Here is a 17,618-nt window from a genome sequence, read left to right on the forward strand (position 1 = left end):
ACGTACGACAGAAAATTGGGTGTACGGTCGTTTCTACACAAAACTTGTTTCTATTTATCAATATGGAGCAGTGGCTACGATCAAATCTCACATCTGGTCTCAAGTTTTTGAGTTACCTGAACTTGCGTGCAGCATAGTAAATCTGGCGGAGAATTGTATAATAACAGCATTTTGTTCGTTTAGATTATTTTTCTGACCAACAGCTCATTAGTCGATCGTTAACCAGTAATATAAGAATACTTTTTTTCAGGGCTTTATATGTGTTAATAGCAACAACAGACCACGAGGATTCACACATTGTTGCATAACGCACCTGCAGCACTTCTGTGAACAGAGAAAAACAGAAACTACACAAAATATATTTCTCTTAACAATAGAAAAAAAAAAAAATGTACAAGTAGCCTAAAGAGAGGCTCGTGAGCCCAATGCAGTTTCAGTTTTGCTTGACGTTTGTGTGCTGTTTATAATCAATGCCACTAGCTTATAGCGTGATTTTTTCCCTTTTTTATATATATATACACTCTCAATATAAGGGTTAGCAATATATTTTTAAAAATTGTATAAAAACGTTACCATATGAAAAGGCATAACTGTTACGTTAACCTCAGTTTGCTAATGTTATAACCATCAAGTCTAGCAACAGCTTAATGACTTTGTTTGCACAGCTAATTGGTAATTTATTGTCACATGGTGTGTTAAGGCTTTGGGAGACATTGCAAGCAATGAGGTAGTGTGGAGATCTGAAGCAGTGGAGGTCAGCTGTTATTAACCACCTCTCCTAGAGAGCAGCTTCCACTCCTAATGGAGATGCAGATGTGATGGAGGCCAAGTGGAAAAGCATGGTCAACCATGTTCAGGACATCCACGAACATGACACTCCTATGTTTCTCTGCTGTATACATCCACCTCTGAAGGGGGAAGCAAGCAATAAGGAGTGGCTGGAATCATGTACAACATACTTTTCTTGTGTGATTTGATGGTCATTGTTTGGTTTTTGGGAGTTCTCACATGCTAATCGCTGATGTTTTCCTGTCTGTTTATTAAAGTGCCCTTGCAAGATGGCCACCCCACTGAAAATATGTAGAAGATTTATTTTATTTTATTTGTTGCATATTCTCACCTCTCGCTGTTGACGGAAGTCATTTTACTAGAGTAATTTTGGGGCAAACTGGACAACTACATCAGCAAACTGATACCAGGGGTGATCCCAGGTGGACCATGGCTGAATATGTGGACTTGGCCCTACAGCTGTGTGGATCTCCTGTCACAGTAGGACAGGTAGAGGAGGAATCACCCCCTAAACTTTCCCCCACATTGCTTGGTCCAGCACAGACTACATCCCTCATGGCCACCACTGGATCCGTCTCAACATGGACAAGACTAGTACCCAGTGTGGAGGATCCTCAGCCTATGCTCTCAAGCCCGCAAACCTGTGTTCTCAAGCTTGCCAGCCACAGCACTCACTAAATAATGATAGTTTGTAGATGAATATTTTAACCTCCTATGTGTTGTGAAATACACCTTTGGTTTTTGTCGTTGTTTCAGTTCTAAGCAATGTTGGTGTATTGATAACTTCTGAGGATGACAGAAAGAGAATAATTCAGTTTACACAAAGTTTATTAAAAAGGCATTTCAAAAACTGAATTGATTTTATTTATTAGTTAGAATGGGTGCAATTCAACATTCAACAACTCCAAAAGCAGAAAAATAAATGAAAGTTACTGATTAATCTGTGAAATATTCAAAGATTAGTTTATTAATCATTCTAATAATCTCTGATTAATCAATATTAACCATCACTCCTGGAAGTACAGGATCAGAACTTGAACTAGTTACTGTAATTTCAGACATGCAAACATGTAATTTATGAGAGATTAGAGAAGATAATTGAGTGAATCTCTTCCCACATGAATGGCAGTGATACGGCTGCTTTCCGGTGTGGATCCTCTCATGTATTTGTAGATGTGTTGACCGTTTGAATCGCTTGTCACAGTGTGAACACTTGTAAGGTGTTTCTGTAGTGTGAACTGTCTGGTGCACTTTCAGTGCACAATATGTAAAAAAAGTCTTCCCACACTTAGCGCAAGCATGATCATTTACACCACTGTGTATTTTCTGGTGCATCTTTAATGCAACCATCTGACTAAAACTCTTTCCACATAAATAACATATGTAAGGCTTCTCCTTTGTATGAATTTTCAGGTGGTCCTGCAGGAAATCTGCCCTAAAAGATTTTCTACTGCTTTGGTCACAATTTTCTAATCGTTCTTTAGAATGAGTAAGCAGATGTTTTTTATAACCACTATATTTTCTAAAACTCTTCCCACACTGATCACATGTGTATGGCTTCTCTCCAGTGTGGATCCTCATGTGTTCGTTAAGGGTGTGCTTAAGTCTGAAACTCTTCCCACACTGATCACATGTGTACGGCTTCTCTCCAGTGTGGATCCTCATGTGTCCATTAAGGGCTCTTTTTTGTGTGAAACTCTTCCCACACTGATCACATGTGTATGGCTTCTCTCCAGTGTGGGTTTTTAGGTGTGCATCACGGTATTCTTTTCGGCTGAAACTCTTCCCACACTGATCACATGTGTATGGCTTTTCTCCAGTGTGGATCGTTGTGTGTTTGTTAAGAGTAGATTTTAGTTTGAAGCTCTTCCCACACTGACCACAAGTGTACGGCTTTTCCCCAGCATGGATCCTCATGTGTTCATTAAGGGATCCTTTTTGTGTGAAACTCTTCCCACATTGATCACATGTGTGTGGCTTCTCTCCAGTGTGGATCCTCATGTGTACATTAAGGGCTCTTTTTTGTGTGTAACTCTTGCCACACTGATCACATGTGTATGGCTTCTCTCCAGTGTGGGTTTTTAGGTGTGCATTACGGTTTTCTTTTCGTCTGAAACTCTTCCCACACTGATCACATGTGTACGGCTTCTCTCCAGTGTGGATACTTGTGTGTTTCTTAAGGGTAGCTTTTTGTCTGAAGCTCTTTCCACACTGATCGCATATGTATGGCTTCTCCCCAGTGTGAATATCCATGTGACTTTTAAGATTTACTTTTAGCCTGAAGCTCTTCCCGCACTGACCACATGTGTACGGCTTCTCCCCAGCGTGGATATTCATGTGTTTTTTAAGAATTACTTTTTGTCTGAAGCTCTTACCGCACTGACCACATGTGTATGGCTTCTCTCCAGTGTGGATCCTCATGTGCTCCTTAAGAGGTTGCTCAAGTCTGAAACTCTTCCCACATTGATCACATGTGTGTGGCTTCTCTCCAGTGTGTATGTTCATGTGTCTATTAAAGGCTCCTTTATGTTTGAAAGTCTTCCCACACTGATCACATGTCCATTGCTTCTCTCCAGTGTGGGTTTTTAGGTGTGCATCACGGTTTTCTTTTCGGCTGAAACTCTTCCCACACTGATCACATGTGTACGGCTTCTCTCCAGTGTGGATCCTTGTGTGTTTGTTAAGGGTAGCTCTTTGTCTGAAGCTATTTCCACACTGACCGCATGTGTATGGCTTCACCCCAGCATGGATAATCATGTGTCTTTTAAGGATTACTTTTTGTCTGAAGCTCTTTCCACACTGACCACATGTGTACGGCCTCTCCCCAGTGTGGATATTTGTGTGTTTTGTAAGGCTTCCTTTATTTGTGAAAGTCTTTTCACACTGATCACATGTGTACAGCTTCTCTTCAAGATGAGTTTTTATGTGAATATCAGGATTTTGCTTGCACGAGACACTCTTTTCACATTGAGGCCATATTTCATCTCTTCTTTTCAATGAGAAACTCCAGGATGTTTCTTCAGTTTTGACATGATGGTTCTCCCCCTCTTCAATCAGTTCTTTAACCTCCTTGTTCTCTTCTATCATGTCTACAATTAAAAGTTAAAATGTTTAGTAAAAAATTAAGAAACTCTTAAAAGAAAAAGAATGTGAAAGGAAAAGGACATGTGAAACTTGAGAAAACAGTAGAAAATATAAATATTTTGATGCAATCATTTAAATTTGATACATATATTATCCAATTATTGTTTTAAAACATTACAGACACAGGTTTCGTAGTGAGAATTATTATTAAATGTTTGATCAACTATATTTTACATCTTCAAAATTTAAAAAACATATCTAAATATAAAAATGATATTGTTCAAATATTTATTCAGACCTTGTGATGTTTGCAATCAGTATGAATGTTTCTCAAACCACCTATAATTTGAAAAAAAAAACAAGTAAAAGAAAACAATACTGGTTAGTAATGTAATCCTGGTTCCCTGAGATAATGGGAATGAGCATTGAGTTAGTTACCAAGGAAGGCAAGAAGGCAGGAAGAGCAGAGAGCGTTATAACTTGCGTTCTGAAAGGGGCTGAAAACACCTTAAGCACATATCCTATTCTCAAACTAAGGGCAGCTTTACTGTCATTTGGGCCAAACTCGAGGCAGGATGCATACACTGAAGGAGCCTGCAAGTTGCTCACTCACTTGACCATAGCCAAAGCCAGGAGGAAGGCAGTTTTTAGCAAAAGAAGCCGAAGGTTGGTCATTTTGAGCAGCTCAGTATCATGGAACTTCAGGATGGAACAGACTGCAAGACTGAATATTGGTAAGCCACCCTCTCGAACGTGAATCTTAAGAATGGTCTGTGACGTGGGCTCTTTAATTATGAAATTATGCATCTTTCAGATCTACCAATGAACCCAATCCCCTGGGAGGATTCGCAAGAGGATTTGCTTCAAGGGTAGCATTCTGAACGGATGCTTTATCACGGTGCAGTTCATATGTCTCAAATTTAGGATGGGCCTGAGGCTGCCATCCTCCTTTGGAATGAAGAAGTAGTGACTGTAAAAGCACAACTCAATGGCCTGTAGGGCCTCTCTCCACAGCAACCTTTGCTAGCAGGGTTTGGACTTCAGCTCGGAGGATGTGGGCATCATTGTCCAAAACAAAAAGTTTAAGACAAGCCCTGAAGTGAACAAGTTTGAGGGTAGTCCAACCTCGATGGAAATTAGCCTTCTCAGTCTTGGAGCATCAAAGTGGCCGTTCAGGGTCCAGCTCTAGCTTAAGGTGGGGAACCTGGTGCTTCGGGAAGGGATAGCACTTAGCTGTGCAGAAACCTTGTTTCACTACAGGTTCCAACTCAGGCGTTGGATGAACAGGTGCTGACAATGGTTTAGGGCGCTGCTGAGTCATGACACTTTCGACTGGAAGCAACAGAAGAACTGGCACACTTGGAGAGGAATGACACATGGCTTGTGACAGCCTTTTGGGCAGCATGCCGACATATGGCATGGTTGTACTTCGGGAACCTCGAATTCGAATCCCGGCTCACGGACCGTTCCTGATCCTAACCCCCTCTCTCTCTCCCACTCACTTCCTGTCATATCTCGACTGTACTATCAAATAAAAAGGTAAAAACTATCACCTGGCTCCTTTGGCTGTAGGGGGCAGAGACCTCCATGGTGTCCAACTATTCCTCTTCATAGATGCTGTCAATAGCAGTAGTGTTATTAGCCAAGTCCTCCTTGGAACCCTCAAAGGGATCAAACCGTTTGCACTATACTAGGGCATTGGTTTTCATGGGAGAAAAACACGGAGGAATCCCCTGCAGTAGGGAAACTCTCTCTCTCACAGACTCCTGAGAGAAAGATAATGGTAGAACACGAGGGGCGGAGCTGCTTTCCCTTAAGGCTGGTACACCAAGTCGATGGGTGGGTGTCGGTCAACATTAGGTCGTGGAGGAGCGTCTGTCGGGCTATTTTGCTGTGTTACATTTACATTTAGTTACATTTACATTTAGGCAGACGCTTTTACCCAAAGCGACTTACAATTGGGGAATACAAGAAGCGATTCATCTTGAAGAGGCAATCAGACAGAGGAAGTGCTCATAACACCAAGTCCCAGTCATTGTTCAAATAAGTAAAAGCTAGCAAGGGAAGGAGAGCAAGATTGAGGGAAAGATTAAGTTTTTTGTTTTTTTTTTGAGTTTAGGATGAAGTCAAGTAGTGCCGAAAGAGATGAGTTTTCAGTTGTTACTTGAAGATTGACAAGGATCCAGCATTCCGGATAGGGGTGGGAAAATTATTCCACCAGCCAGGAATGGTGAACGAGAATGTTCTGGAGAGTGATTATGAGCCTCTCTGTGATGGTACCACAAGGCGTCGCTCACTAGCAGATCTCAGACTTCTGGAGGGGATGTAGATTCGTAATAGTGAGTGGAAGTAGGAGGGTGCTGAGCCTGTGGTCGTTCTGTATGCAAGCATCAGTGTCTTGAACTTGATGCGAACTGCCACTGGTAGCCAGTGCAAGGAGATGAAGAGAGGTGTAACATGGGCTCTTTTGGGTTCGTTGAAGACCAGTCGTGCCGCTGCATTCTGAATCATTTGTAGAGGTTTGATTGTGTTTGATGGCAGTCCAGCCAGAAGAGCATTGCAGTAGTCCAGCCTGGAAACAACAAGGGCCTGGACAAGAAGTTGTGCAGCATGCTCTGTCAGAAAGGGGCCCGATCTTTCTGATGTTGTGTAGTGCAAACCTGCAGGATCGAGCAGTCTTTGCAATGTGCTCTTTGAAATGTGCTCTTTGAAGGTCAGCTGGTCATCAAAGATTACACCAAGATTTCTGACCGAAGTTGATGGGGTAATCATTGATGAGCCTAACTGAATCGTAAAATCATGCTGTAGAGTCGGAGTGGCAGGGAAGACAAGAAGCTCCGTCTTTGCCAGGTTGAGCTGTGGGGAAGATGCCTGTGAGGAGAGATGTGTTGATAATGTGTTTGAGTGCCCGTAAAAGTGTGGGAGAGATTGTTTGGAGAAGGTGTGAGGGGATTGGGTCGAGAGGACATGTAGGATGGCTGGAGAGGAGAAGTTTGGATACTTCTGCCTCGGTGAGGGGACAGAAGGAGAAGATGGGAGTTAGAACAGTGGATGTGGTTGATTGGAGGTCCTGTGTGTGTGGAGTTGAGAACCGGTTACTGATTGTTCTAGTTTTGTCTGTGAAAAAAGTGGCAAAGTCGTCAGCTGTTATCGAAGTGGTGGGAGGTGGAGGAGGGGGACAGAGGAGAGAATTAAATGTTCTGAAGAGTTTACGCATGTCTGGAGCGCTGTTGGTCTTGTGGAAATGTGAGGATTTGGCAGTGTGGATTTCAGTAGAGAAAGATGAATGCAAAGACTGTTACCTACTCAGGTCCGACGGATCGTTTGATTTGCACCATTTTCTCTCTGCCACTCTGAGTTTGGTCCGATGCTCACGAAGAACATCGGATAACCAGGGGTTAGAAGGGGCAGCCCGTGCTGGCCTGGAGGAGAGAGGACAGATGTCGTCTAGACAAGAGGTTAACGTAGAGCATAAAGTGTCACTAGCTGCATTCACATCCAGAGATGAGAAATGGGTAGGCGAGGGAAGAGAGGAGGATACTACAGAGGAAAGAAAGGAGGGGGAAAGGGAGCATAGGTTACGTCTGAAAGAAACCGGTAAGGGAGATGGTGGCACCCAGGTAGCAAAATGTAAAGTAAATGTAATGAAGAAATGGTCAGAGATATGTAGTGGTTGTACCAGAATGTTATCTGTAGTACAATTGCGTGTAAATTAAATCAAGTTGGTTGCCTGATTTGTGCGTGCTAGTAGTGGTAAGGCGTTTGAGATCAAATGAAGCTAGGAGTGAATGGAAGTCTGTAACATAAGGCCTGTCTAGGTGAATGTTGAAATCGCCGAAGACTAAGAGTGGAGTGTCATCCTCCATGAAAGAGGACAGCAGCCCATCCAGCTCCTCTAGGAAGGTGGCTAGAATTTGGCCAGGGGGACGGTATCTTACCACAATCTGGAGTTTTATAGGAGCTGTTACAGTAATGGCATGAGATTCAAATAAGTTGTGATTGCCTAGGGGAGAGTGGGTTGAGTATTTCCAATTTTTTTAAATAAGCAGACCAGTGCCCTCACCCCAGCCAACTTGCCTTGGGGTGTTAGAGAAAGAGAAATTGTGAGAGAGAGCAGCTGGGGTTGCTGACTCTTCTGGACGAATCCAGGTCTCAGTCAAGCCCAAGATGCTGAGTGTGGATTGTAAGGAAAAAGCAGAAATTAAGTCAGCTTTGTTGATAGCTGACTGGCAATTCCAGAGGCCCACAGAGAAAGAAAGAGGTGCAGTGGAGGATGTAGAGATAGGGCGCAGGTTAGCCGGGTTACGTAGCCTTCTGCGTGCGTTTTTAGAGCGAGGTTGAGAGAGAACCGGAATGGTTTGGAAACACATGATAGAGGTGGAAGGATAGAGGATAGGAAAGGAGAGTGCGTGATGGAAGATAGAAATTATACTTAAGTGTGTGCTCGGTGTTGTTGCTCGGTTAAAGTCGCGCAGGAAAAAGTCGTCGGTTTTACACTCGTTGGTCTTCACACGAGGAGGCTAAGCACGACGGCTGAACGCTAACACAGATGCTTCCGCGTCAGCGCTCGGACATCAAATAAATACAGTCTAGGAAACTAGAGTGAAAACAACTGTGGTCGGCTTCTGATCAGCCCAGCCAATAAGGTTAAAGGACTGCTAATAGCTCAAGACGAAACTAAACACTTTGCACAATCACACAGGCTCGTTCTTAGCTGAGGCGCAAATTATTCTAATTACCAGTAAGTGCAGTCAAACATATAAACCTCAACGAAAATGCAGAGTAGAAATAGGTAGGAAACCAACTATTCCTTCCTAGCAGCAAGTAAATAATTTAAACAACAGATCTGCTACCAACTATTCCAACACTTACGCGAGCTGGCGTCTGTCTCCTCTGGTGACTAATCGGCTTTCCCGATTGTTCCACATGTCAGATCTCAACAGGCTCACGTCAGCAGCAGTTTGCCCGATTCAACATGTTGAATTGGCATCAGGGCAAGTGAGAACTCTGATTGGATGTTCAGTTTAGCGAATGAGTCAGTGCCCGAGAATTGAAGCAAAAATGATGAAAATTAGTATGTAATTGAAATAGCCTACGAAATGGGAGGATAAAAAAAAAAAACATTTCAATACTTTCTCTCGCAATTAAATCATTGGGTAATTATACTGTAGCCTATATTAATTGCAGGCATCAGGGAGCTGCTACTAATATGCAGGGAATTGAAACCACTTTCAAATGTGCACTCTCAATTCACTTTCGAGATTCGCGATCACACGGACTCTATACAACGGAGCAGCAGTACTTACCACACATTTTACAAGATTAGATGTTTGTCAGTGGTGCTCAGTATCTGCAGTTCATTCGCCATTGTCCTATCAGTCATCTCTCCTTACTCTGTGTGATAAGTAATTTTCATGCTCTGTAATGTAATGGGCAACCACTAGCTAGCGGCTAATGTCCCTTTAGTGGCTCCGTAGAATGCGCTTGTTTTCCCTGCCTTTCTGCATACGGATTCATGCTTTGGGCACAGCCTTAACCCCGCCCCCAATGTCATCATCCATCACAATGTTTCACTGTAGATATCGTCCGATGCCAATTTGGTAGACATCGCCCAACCCTAGTTTATTTAATTCTAAGGTTGATGTTTCATCAGCTGTGATGAGTGTGTGGTTTATTTCAACTGCACACAGAGTCAGAAGCACGCGCTTATCACAGTCATATCAATGACAGTATTGTGGGAGAAAGGAAAAAAGTTATCACTTAAGATCACTATCTACGGTTGTTGTAGTCCTGAAATGCATTATGGGTAATGTAGTTCGGATAAATGTGTTTGTGTGACATATGCTCTCCCTGTGCAGTGTAGTTCAGAAAATGTAGGAAAAAATTTTATATTCTGCTTTTATTTCATTTAATGCAAGTCAGTCAACTTTTATCTGCACAAGAGAGTAAAATGGCATGCATCGGCTAACTTGGTCTAATCACTGCTTTGTCAAAGATATAATAATGTTTTTTGTTTGGGGGGCTCCCTCTGCTACTTGGGTCATATTTTTTATGGAAAAATATATAGAAATTATCATTCTTTCTAAATGTGATGTATACTGTGACTACAAATAAACAAACAGGCTCGACTGAATAAATAGGGTATGTGTCCTTATTCTTTTGTGAAATAACTATACGCTTTATTTCTGTGTGACTAATTTTCAATCCTGATAAATTAATTAATTTCGATCAATGTATCACTTATTGTAAAACATCGATGCATTTGGATTTAAATCTTTAACAAAACATGCAAACAAATGGCCGCTTTTATCATGTTCGTTTTGTGATCGCATTTGTTCCAGTGACTTATTTCTTATTAGTTTTCTGATAACTTCTCTTTGTTGGTGAAATGATGGGGTAGTGTGATGTTTTTTCCGAGAGAGAAAGGGCAGGTTTTAGTGAAGCGCAGTCGAGCTTCTGGTCCGACGGTGGAAACAGAGCGTGATTTTGGGCTCAGTGCTACAGGTCCGAGGCTATTAGCCAAGCCCAGCCCGGCCCGGCCTGTTTAAAGCACTGGCTCGACAGTGGAAAAGCGGCTATTGTCATGTATATTACACTATGCCAATCCTTCCGAGAGCCGTCATGACAGAACTAAGTTTTAGACTCTAGTACCCAGTTCATGGAAAGTTATCTGGAGAGCTATTTGCTTTCAAGCTGCAGTACAGGGTTTTTTTTTTTTTTTTTTTTAAATGAACAAAAATCAATCAAATAAGTCAATTACTGCCTTAGTGTGTGTGTGTGTATGTATGTATATATATATATATATATATATATATATATATATATATATATATATATATATATATATATATATATATATATATATATATATATATATATACACACACACATACATACATATACACACACACACACACACAGTCGTGGCCAAAAGTTTTGAGAATTACATAAATATTGGAAATTGGAAAAGTTGCTGCTTAAGTTTTTATAATAGCAATTTACATATACTCCAGAATGTTATGAAGAGTGATCAGATGAATTGCATAGTCCTTCTTTGCCATGAAAATGAACTTAATCCCAAAAAAACCTTTCCACTGCATTTCATTGCTGTCATTAAAGGACCTGCTGAGAGTAATCATCTTGTTAACTCAGGTGAGAATGTTGACGAGCACAAGGCTGGAGATCATTATGTCAGGCTGATTGGGTTAGAATGGCAGACTTGACATGTTAAAAGGAGGGTGATGCTTGAAATCATTGTTCTTCCATTGTTAACCATGGTGACCTGCAAACAAACGCGTGCAGCCATCATTGCGTTGCATAAAAATGGCTTCACAGGCAAGGATATTGTGGCTACTAAGATTGCACCTAAATCAACAATTTATAGGATCATCAAGAACTTCATGGAAAGAGGTTCAATTCTTGTTAAGAAGGCTTCAGGGCGTCCAAGAAAGTCCAACAAGCGCCAGGATCGTCTCCTAAAGAGGATTCAGCTGCGGGATCGGAGTGCCACCAGTGCAGAGCTTGCTCAGGAATGGCAGCAGGCAGGTGTGAGCGCATCTGCACGCACAGTGAGGCGAAGACTTTTGGAAGATGGCCTGGTGTCAAGAAGGGCAGCAAAGAAGCCACTTCTCTCCAAAAAAAAACATCAGGGACAGATTGATCTTCTGCAGAAAGTATGGTTAATGGACTGCTGAGGACTGGGGCAAAGTCATATTCTCAAATTCTTTCCGATTGTTTGGGGCATCTGGAAAAAGGCTTGTCCGGAGAAGAAAAGGTGAGCGCTACCATCAGTCCTGTGTCATGCCAACAGTAAAGCATCCTGAGACCATTCATGTGTGGGGTTGCTTCTCATCCAAGGGAGTGGGCTCACTCACAATTCTGCCCAAAAACACAGCCATGAATAAAGAATGGTACCAAAACACCCTCCAACAGCAACTTCTTCCAACAATCCAACAACAGTTTGGTGAAGAACAATGCATTTTCCAGCACGATGGAGCACCGTGCCATAAGGCAAAAGTGATAACTAAGTGGCTCGGGGACCAAAACGTTGAAATTTTGGGTCCATGGCCTGGAAACTCCCCAGATCTTAATCCCATTGAGAACTTGTGGTCAATCCTCAAGAGGCGGGTGGACAAACAAAAACCCACTAATTCTGACAAACTCCAAGAAGTGATTATGAAAGAATGGGTTGCTATCAGTCAGGATTTGGCCCAGAAGTTGATTGAGAGCATGCCCAGTCGAATTGCAGGGGTCCTGAAAAAGAAGGGCCAACACTGCAAATACTGACTCTTTGCATAAATGTCATGTAATTGTCGATAAAAGCCTTTGAAACGTATGAAGTGCTTGTAATTATATTTCAGTATCACAGAATCAACTGAAACAAAGATCTAAAAGCAGTTTAGCAGCAAACTTTGTGAAAACTAATATTTATGTAATTCTCAAAACTTTTGGCCAAGACTGTACACACGCACAGTGCCCTCCATAAGTATTGGAACAGTAAAGACAAAATTGCTCTGTTGGCTGTGGAGTCAAGACACTTGCAAATATGATTAAAAGATGAATATGAGACAAAACTACAGAATGACATTTTATTATTAGCCGTTTCAACACACGTTTTACCAAATAAAAAGAACAGCACTTTTAGAGTCCATCCCACTCATTGATGTGAGCATAAGTATTGGGACAGTTGAACATAAGGCAGATATAAAAGATTAAAAGCTATTATTTAGTTGCAGATCCCTTGCACACAATCACAGCAGTGAGTGTGTGACCCATAGACATCACCAGACTCTTGGTCTCATCCTTTGAAATATTTTTCCCAGCCTTTAATGCAGCCAATTCCAATTGTTGCTTGTTTTGGAGAGTTTCTGCCTTTACTCTCCTCTTCAGCTGGTGAAATTCATGTTCAATCAGATTTAAATCTGGAGATTGACTTGAGCAATCTAAGACTTTCCATTTATTTGCCCTTATAAATTCCTTGACTGAACTGGCAGGGTGTTTTGGGTCATTGTCCTGATGCAATACAAAGCACTTCCCAATGAATCTGGTGGCATTTTCTTGAAAATTGGTAGGGAAGATGATTTTGTACCCTTCCAAATTAATTCTGCTTCTGTCATCATAAATTAAGTCATCAGTAAAGTTGAGAGGGCCTGTTCCAGAGGCAGCCATGCATGCCCATGCCATGACACCACCTCCACTATGCTTTACAGATGAGGCTGTATGCTTGATATCATTTGCAGTTCCCTTTTTTCTCCACATTTTTGCTTTCCCGTCACTTAGAAAAAGGTTCATCTTTGTCTCATCTGTCCAGAAACACTTCTGGCTCACCTTTGTGCTTTTTTGCAAACTCTAATCTTATCTTCCTATTTTTGGTGCTGGTCAGAGGTTTGCATCTTGCTGTGTAGCATCTGTAATTCTGTGTCAAAGTCTCCTGAGGACAGTAAATTGTCAGAGCATCACCCCAGCTTTCTGGAAGTTGTTGGTGATTTTACAGACACATCTTTTAGGGTTCATTTTCACAGCTTTTATGATTTGTTTGTCATCAACTACTGTTGTTTTCTCAGCTGATCAGGTAGTTCTTGGTTGCTGGTGTCGCTGGTGGTTTCCAAACTCTTGATTTCTCCATGCCCTTTGTTTTTGCTAAAGTTCTAAGTCCTCTTTTCTTTTAGCATCCAAATTGCTTGCTTTTCTCTCAAAGTCAGATCCCTCGTCTTTATCCTGCTCTGTGTGTGTCATCATCGAATGCAAGATTCAGAATACAGAAGTAATGGATATAACTGATACAACACATTCCCTGCTTTTAATGTCTGAAGAATTAATGCAACAGGACACAGCTGATCACTTAGAAAGACCTGAGAGGCAACTGATCCAATACTTATGCTCACATCAGATAGAGGGATGAAACTCTAAAAGTGCTGAACTTCTTAGCTGGTAAAACATCGGTGTGTTGAATCACCCAATAATAAAACGTGACATTCTGTAGTTTTGTCTCATATTCATCTTTTAATCATATTTGTAAATGTCTTGACTCCACAGCCAACAGAGCAATTTTGAATATACTGTTCCAATACTTTTGGAAGGCACTGAGATATATATATACACACACACATATTGCCAAAAATATTGGCACCCTTGGTAGATATGATCAAAGAAGGCTGTTAAAAAAATTAATCTGCATTGTTAATCCTTTTGATCTTTTATTTAAAAAAATAAAATTCACAAAAATCTAACCTTTCGTTGGATAATAAGAATTTAAAATGGGGGGAAATATCATTATGAAATAAATGTTTTTCTCTAATACACATTGGCCACATTTAACGGCACCCTTTTAATTCAATACTTTTTTAAACCTCCATTTTCCAGTTTAACAGCTCTAAATGTTCTCCTACAGTGCCTGATGAAGTTAGAAAACACCTGACAAGAGATCAGAGACCATTCATTCATCCAGAATCACTTCAGACCCTTTAGATTCCCAGCTCCATGTTGGTGCTTCTTCTCTTCAGTTCACCTCACTCATTTTCTATAGGGTTCAGGTCAGGGGACTGGAATGGCCATAGCAGAAGCTTGGTTTTGTGCTCAGTGACCCATTTTTGTGTTGTTTTTGAGGTTTGTGTTTGGATTATAAGTAAAGTAAAGTAAAGAGACTTTATTGTCATTGTAGTTATACAACGAAATTTGTTTGGTAGCTCACAGAGGCCAGCAGCAATAAAACAAGAAAGCAGCACACAGAACATATTAAATGTAGTAAAAGTATAAAATTACTGTATAAAATAAAAAGGCACTTAGTATAATAATAGACAAGATAAATTTAAGGATAGAAATGTAACAGTATTTACAGTATAGTAGTTGAGTGCAGACATGAATGTCCCATAGTGTCTAGATAATAAAAAATAACACTATTTACAATGTGGTAATTTAGTGCAAACAATAATGTCCAATAAGTGTCTTTGTGCATTAGCAGCAAACATGAGGAAGGGAGAAGAGAGGAAGGGTTAACTATTTGTGTGTTGGGGGGGTGGCACAGGCTACAGCTCTGGGGAAAAAGCTGTTCTTTAGTCTGTTTGTGCGGGTTCTGATTGTCCCATATCTTTAAGAGCTGGGTTGGCACTTTTGTTTTCTTAGGAAAAAAAGTCTCTGTTGCGCTTTCTTCACTAAGTGGGATGTGTTAATGGTCCATGTGAGATCTTTTGTTATGTGTAGACCCAGGAATTTGATGTCATTCACCCTCTCAACTTCCTCACCATTTATGTAGAGGGGGGGTGGTGTTGTTTTCTTGACTCTCCTGTAGTCTACAACGATCTCCTTTGTTTTGGCAGTGTTCAGAACCAGACCGTTGTTCACACACCATTTGATTAGGTGTTGGACGTCCTCTCTGTAGTGAGACTCATTGTTTTCTGATATCCTTCCCACTATAGTGGTGTCATCAGCAAACTTCACTATGGTGTTAGAAGAGGAGTGGATGGGTTTGCAGTCGTGTGTGAATAGGGTGAAAAGAGCTGGACTAAGAACGCATCCCTGTGGTGCTCCTGTGTTAATGGTGATAACAGATGATGTATGGTTGCCCACCCTGACATTCTGTGGTCTGTTAGTGAGGAAATCCAAAATCCATGAACAGAGTGTGGTGGTTAGTCCCAGGTCATTCAGCTTGTTTACAAGTTTGTATGGCACAATGGTATTAAATGCCGAGCTGAAATCTACAAATAGCATCCTAACATATGCATTGGGATGCTCCAGATGAGATGAGTAAGGGTGGTGTGAAGTGCGATTGAGATTGCATCCTCTGTTGATCTGTTCCTACAGTAAGCAAACTGTAGGCTGTCCAGGTCAGCAGGGATGTTGGCTTTGATGTGTGAAAGAACAAGTCTCTCAAAGCACTTCATGATAATTGGTGTCAGAGCGACTGGGCGATAGTCATTCAGACATTTTACTGACTGTTTTTTGGGCACAGGAATAATGGTAGTTGATTTAAGGCATGTTGGGACTACAGCCTGCTGCAGAGACAGATTGAAGATGCTGGTGAACACCCCCGCCAGTTGGTCAGCTAGGAAGATTTAATCATGGCCCATTATAAGACTTCTAACAGAGTCAGTCACTTATTGATTTTTTTTATCTGTTGGTATTTAATAACAATTTAATAACAGAAATATAGGCCCACAACATTAAAAATACAGCAGTATATTTCATTGTACACATGGGGTACTTTTTATCCCTGTGTTCACCAAACCCATCTTGAGTGTTTGCTGCTAAAAAGCTCATTTTTTTGTTTCATCAGACCATAGAAGCCAGTCCCATTTGAAGTTCCAGTTGTGTCTGATAACTGAATATGCTGGAGTTTGTTTTTGGATGAGCTAGGAGAATTTTTCTTGAAACCCTCCCAAACAACATGTGGTGATGTAGGGGCTGTTTGACTTTTTTCTTTTTAAGGTTTTCTGACCCCGAGACTCAACTATTTTCTGCTATTCTCCAGCTGTGGTCCCTGGAGAGTCTTTAGCCACTCAAACTCACTTTCACCATGCATTAGGATGATAAAGACACACGTCCTCTTCCACGCAGTTTCGTAACATTTTCTGTTGATTGGAAATTCTTAATTATTGCCCTGATGGTGGAAATGGGAATTGTCACTGCTCTAGCTCTTTTCTTAAAGCCATGGTTGGATAATTTCATGTTCATAATCACCCTGGAGTGCTCAATAATATTGTGAATATGAATGGGAATATACTTCAGAGATATTTTACTTGTAAGAATTTCTAGGGGTACCAATAATTGTGTCCAACGTGTATTTGACAAAAACATTTCATAATGATATTTCCCCCCATTTTAAATTCTTATCCAAAGAAAGGTTAGATTTTTGTGATTTTTTTTAATAAAAGATCAAAAGGATTAACAATGCCGATTCATTTTCACAGCCGTCTTTTATCATATTTACCAAGGGTGCCGATATTCTGGGCCATGACTGTGTGTGTGTGTGTATATAGTGTTTCCAAAAAAAGTAGTAAAATGGTCAGCTTATAATATTGATTTATTAATAAATGGTTGGGTTAGATTTAATGGGAAATGTCAGTTTTGTGACATTCAACTTTGCGTGATGATGTTACATCCATAAACAAAAAGAAGAAAGCATTTCAGACATGGCAACAACTCTGTAAATCGTATTAGATACCATTATACTTATGCTATTAAAAACTTAATTTCCTTGTATTTCCTAACTTTTGTGGTGTTATTTTTAAACAACCGTTTTTAAAACAACAATTGAACAGAAACAATAACGATAAGGACATTCTCCAATCAGAAACCGTGGGTGGACAGAACAATCCGTGCCGCGGTTAACACACGCACCGCCGCTTACAATGAGGCTCTTCTGTCTGGGAATACGAGCGAGTACAAAGCATCGTGCTATGCTCTCCGACGCGCAGTAAGAGCCGCCAAACACAGATACAGAGAGAGAATTGAGTCTCATTTCCAGCTCAAGGACTCTCGACGGATGTGGCAGGGACTGAGGACCATCTGTGACTTCGGAAACAAATCCTCCGCGGAGGTGAGAGCAGATCCGTTGCTGGCCGACGAGTTAAACATCTTCTACGGCCGCTTCGATGGCAACGGCGGCGGCGCGTTTCTGCCGACCAGCGCGTCTGGAAGCAACAGGCAGCGCAGCGATGATCCTGTAATCACCGTGTCAGAGGATGAGGTTCGGAGGGCGCTAAAGAAAGTGAATGTCAGGAAAGCAGCCGGACCTGATGGAATAACCG

General features: G+C 41.2%; 1 protein-coding gene across 2 annotated transcripts in view; it reads right to left on the reverse strand.

Annotated features, from left to right (window-relative positions):
- The window catches only part of LOC306874994 (stonustoxin subunit beta-like), a 45,898-nt gene that overhangs the window by 20,797 nt on the left and 7,483 nt on the right, over positions 1-17,618 (reverse strand). The window contains exon 3 of one of the 2 annotated variants that reach the window (XM_079425343.1): positions 1,602-3,878. The exons of the other annotated variant lie outside the window; for it this stretch is intronic. Within the exon in view, the coding sequence (XP_079281469.1) occupies positions 1,780-3,878 (2,099 nt within the window). The 3' untranslated portion in view covers positions 1,602-1,779. Of the gene's footprint in view, positions 1-1,601; positions 3,879-17,618 lie in introns of those variants that run through there. 2 annotated transcript variants of the gene reach the window in all.

Source organism: Barbus barbus (assembly GCF_936440315.1).
Source record: "Barbus barbus genome assembly, chromosome: 9".
NCBI lineage: Eukaryota > Metazoa > Chordata > Actinopteri > Cypriniformes > Cyprinidae > Barbus > Barbus barbus.